A 3,570-nucleotide genomic window follows, 5' to 3' on the forward strand; every position below is an offset into this window, starting at 1 on the left:
GACCACACACACACCATACACACACATACACCACACACACATACCACACCCACACACACCACATACACACCACACACACATACACCACACACAGATACCACACACACACACCACACACACACACACACCACTCTCTCACCACCACACACTCATCACCACTCACCACAACACACTCACTACCACACACTCACCCCCACAGACTCACCACCACAGACTCACCACTACGCACACAACCACACACACAACAACACACCACCAGCTGTCAGTGCACGCTTTCACCAGGGCCAAACACCACCAGCCATCAATGCACTCTTTCACCAAGCACAAACACCACCAGGCGTACAACACCAGCCATCAGTGCATGCTTTAACAAGGCGCACTCACCAGCAACCGTCAGTGCACGCTTTCACCAAACACACACACACCATCAGCCATCTGTGCACGCTTTTACCAAGCACACACTGCCAGCCGTCAGTGCACCCTTCCACCAGGTACACACACCTCCAGCCGGCAGAGCACTCTTCCACCAAGCACACACACCACCAGCCATCAGTGCACGCATCAATTGTTAACGCATCCACAATTAACTATTGTAGCAATCGCAGTATAGTACACTTTACTTTTAAACATATTCATCTAAGGCACAGCATGCCACCATTGCTAAAATTACAATCCAACCCACATAATTCCACTACACACCACATGCACACACTCCATAACACATGGCGAAAGACATTGCCATTTACAATGCCATTAGCTCAAACTCAAATAAATCTGAGCCCGATTGCATTTCTAATGCTTGTTATTTGTTGTTATAACTGGTGTGTCCTTTTTTGGGGGAGAGGGGGAGATGACATTCCTATGGGTGACTGGTTGTGTGCTAATGCTTATTGCACCATGGCTATGCACTTTAACTTTTTTTTCTGAAAAGGTTTCTATATTTTACTTGGTATGACATTTTTGTCCTCCCAGGCTGATAACATGCCTGAGAATGTTTATTGTCTTTTGCTTATGTACTTCTACCTTCTCTCTGTATGTGTATTGTATATTTTATGATATCACTGTGATGTATTGAGTTGTATTTGTTTTTATGCATCTTTCATGGTGATACCTATTTCAATCCAATGAAGAATTTTACTTCTACCAAGACTTTTATTACTACTACTATCTGTTAAACACAATATCTATAAAACCACAGAGAGACACACAGTTTGCACTATTTGTGATCTCAAAAGCAAGCATGTAACCTTTTTATACCATGATTTTGTTTGATTACCAGCGAATAACAATACTCCATAGTAGAGGTTTGAAGTCTCAGAAACAAATGTATCTTCTTTGTTGGCACAAATTCATAATCTTCATTCTTATCTTTTTTGTTTTGATACTGTAAACTATAGGGTTCAGAACAGGAGGGACAAAGAGGTAAATGTCCCCCATCACAATATGGACTGTGGGAGATGAGGGGTCACCAAATCGATGGACTACAGATAATCCTATCAGCGGGATATAGAATATCAATACTGCGGAGACATGGGATATGCAGGTGTTCAATGCTTTCCAGCTCTCCTTCCTAGAGAGGCCACATACTGTTTTTAGAATCATCACATAAGACAAGGAAATCAGCAGTGCATCTACCGCCATGACAAAGAGTATAGCAGCTAAACCATAGACAATATTGGGTGTATTGTCTGCACAGGCAAGCTTCATCACATCTTGATGGACACAGTAGGAGTGGGAAAGAACTTTGCTCCTACAAAATGGCAATCGTTTAATTAGAACAGGTAGAGGGGCGAAGAACATAGAACCTCTGAGGATAGATACTATTCCAATGAATGCTATTCTTTCCTTTGTCAAGATGGATGAATGCCTTAGTGGATTACATATAGCAACATAGCGGTCAAAGGCCATGGCCAACAGGACAGTGGATTCCATCGCTGACAATGAATGGATCAGGAACATCTGAACCAAGCAGCCATTGAAAGAAATTTCCGTGACATCAAACCAGAGGAGGATCAATATCTTTGGCATTGTGCTAGATGATATGAGTATATCAATGGTGGCCAGCATTGCTAGAAACAAGTACATGGGCTCATGGAGGCTTGACTCAACCTTTATGATGTACATGATTGCACAGTTTCCTAAGATGGCAAAGGTGTACATGCAGCACAGGGGGATCGCGATCCAGGTGTGAGAAGACTCCAATCCCGGAAATCCAATCAGGATAAATGCAGCTGGGTCATAGCCACTTCCATTAAATGTGGCCATGATGAACTGGAAAAGTTATATGGTTATTCACCCATTTTTATTATCTGAAAAATAAAAATACAAATATCCAAATGACAAAGACCAAGTAAAGGTTACAGAAATACATTAACTTGAGCTCCGCATGCATAACCCAAAATGTTTCCCCAGAATTCTTCTAAGAAAAGGTATCCATAAAAATGTTCACACTCTGGTGGTGTGACAAAGTAAATTGACAATGACATTGGAATCAAAAGTAGAATTTGGATGAAATATTACTGATTTTCCACAACACTAAAATACAACTACTCACAAACTCACTCTGTCAGGAGAGATTTCTACAATGTAGCAGTGCTCTCTTTGTGATAGCATCACCTTGTTTAAGGGTTTAGGACCCCAATTAGATGGAAAGCAGTGAGGTGTCTACCAGAAATGGAAGATGTTCTGTATGCCCTCCACTAAGTTGCCCATTACTTAGAAGTTCAGGAACTGCTGTGCTTCTGATGCCAAAGCAACCGTTGCTCCATTGCTACACGCACCTTGCATGCCAAGTATCCACCCAAAGGAATGGTATCAGAGTGGCCCCCATAATTTGGGAGGTGCCTCTGAGCCCAGCTTCACAGTGTTTATTCCTGTCCAGGTCTCTACCATGCATAGCATGGTGGGCATGAACATTCAGAAGCAATCAGAGACTTTTATTTTTATAAACAAGCCATAGGATGACTAGTCCTGTGTGCCACCGTGGCGTGGCAGACCAACCGGCAATTAACATTTTCTTAGATAGAAAACCTGTTGGAAGTATGTGAACAATCACTCACTTATACCTTAATGTGTTCACTATCTTTACAATGGCAACTCACCTCAACCCTACCACACTATTGCTCCAGTCCCTAATCTAAAGCCTATTACTGGGGAGAATCTCCAATACCAGTGAATGTTCTGTTGTAGCAAGTCCTCTCTGCTGGAGTAACCCATCAGGAAATCCTGAGTTATTGCATCAGAATATTTCGTTAATGAATGCAGATTTCCTAGCACTTGCATGTACTTGAGTGTGCAGACAATAGTGCATTGAGTTTTACTAACCAACTAATATAGACACAAGTGCTAGTTTAAAAAAACAGGGACAAATGCAAGTTTTGCCTATTTAATCGCTAGCACCTATATTAAGATAATTGCAAATATCTTATGTTTTCTCATATACTCACCTCCACTATCTATTAGGTACTACTTGGACGTGCAAAGCAGTGTGCTAGGGGTAACATTCGAAAAAGGAATGAAAATGGCATTTAGGTTTAAGTCTCATTTATATGTGAACAGGTAAATAAATGT

At 41.6% G+C, this 3,570-nt stretch overlaps 1 protein-coding gene across 1 annotated transcript; it reads right to left on the minus strand.

The window, feature by feature from the left end:
- Positions 1-1,314: 1,314 nt before the first annotated feature.
- On the minus strand, positions 1,315-2,265 carry LOC147693503 (olfactory receptor 51E2-like). The gene has a single exon (XM_086936028.1). The coding sequence runs from the start codon at positions 2,263-2,265 to the stop codon at positions 1,315-1,317; it is 951 nt and encodes a 316-aa protein (XP_086792154.1).
- Between the last annotated feature and the right edge of the window lie 1,305 nt (positions 2,266-3,570).

The sequence above is a fragment of the Lissotriton vulgaris genome, chromosome 8, assembly GCF_964263255.1.
Source record: "Lissotriton vulgaris chromosome 8, aLisVul1.2, whole genome shotgun sequence".
Classification (NCBI taxonomy): Eukaryota; Metazoa; Chordata; class Amphibia; order Caudata; family Salamandridae; genus Lissotriton; species Lissotriton vulgaris.

Coding starts and splice junctions, on each gene's coding strand:
- LOC147693503 (XM_086936028.1), bottom strand. CDS start 2,265: ATGGCCACATTTAATGGAAGTGGCTATGACCCAGCTGCATTTATCCTG.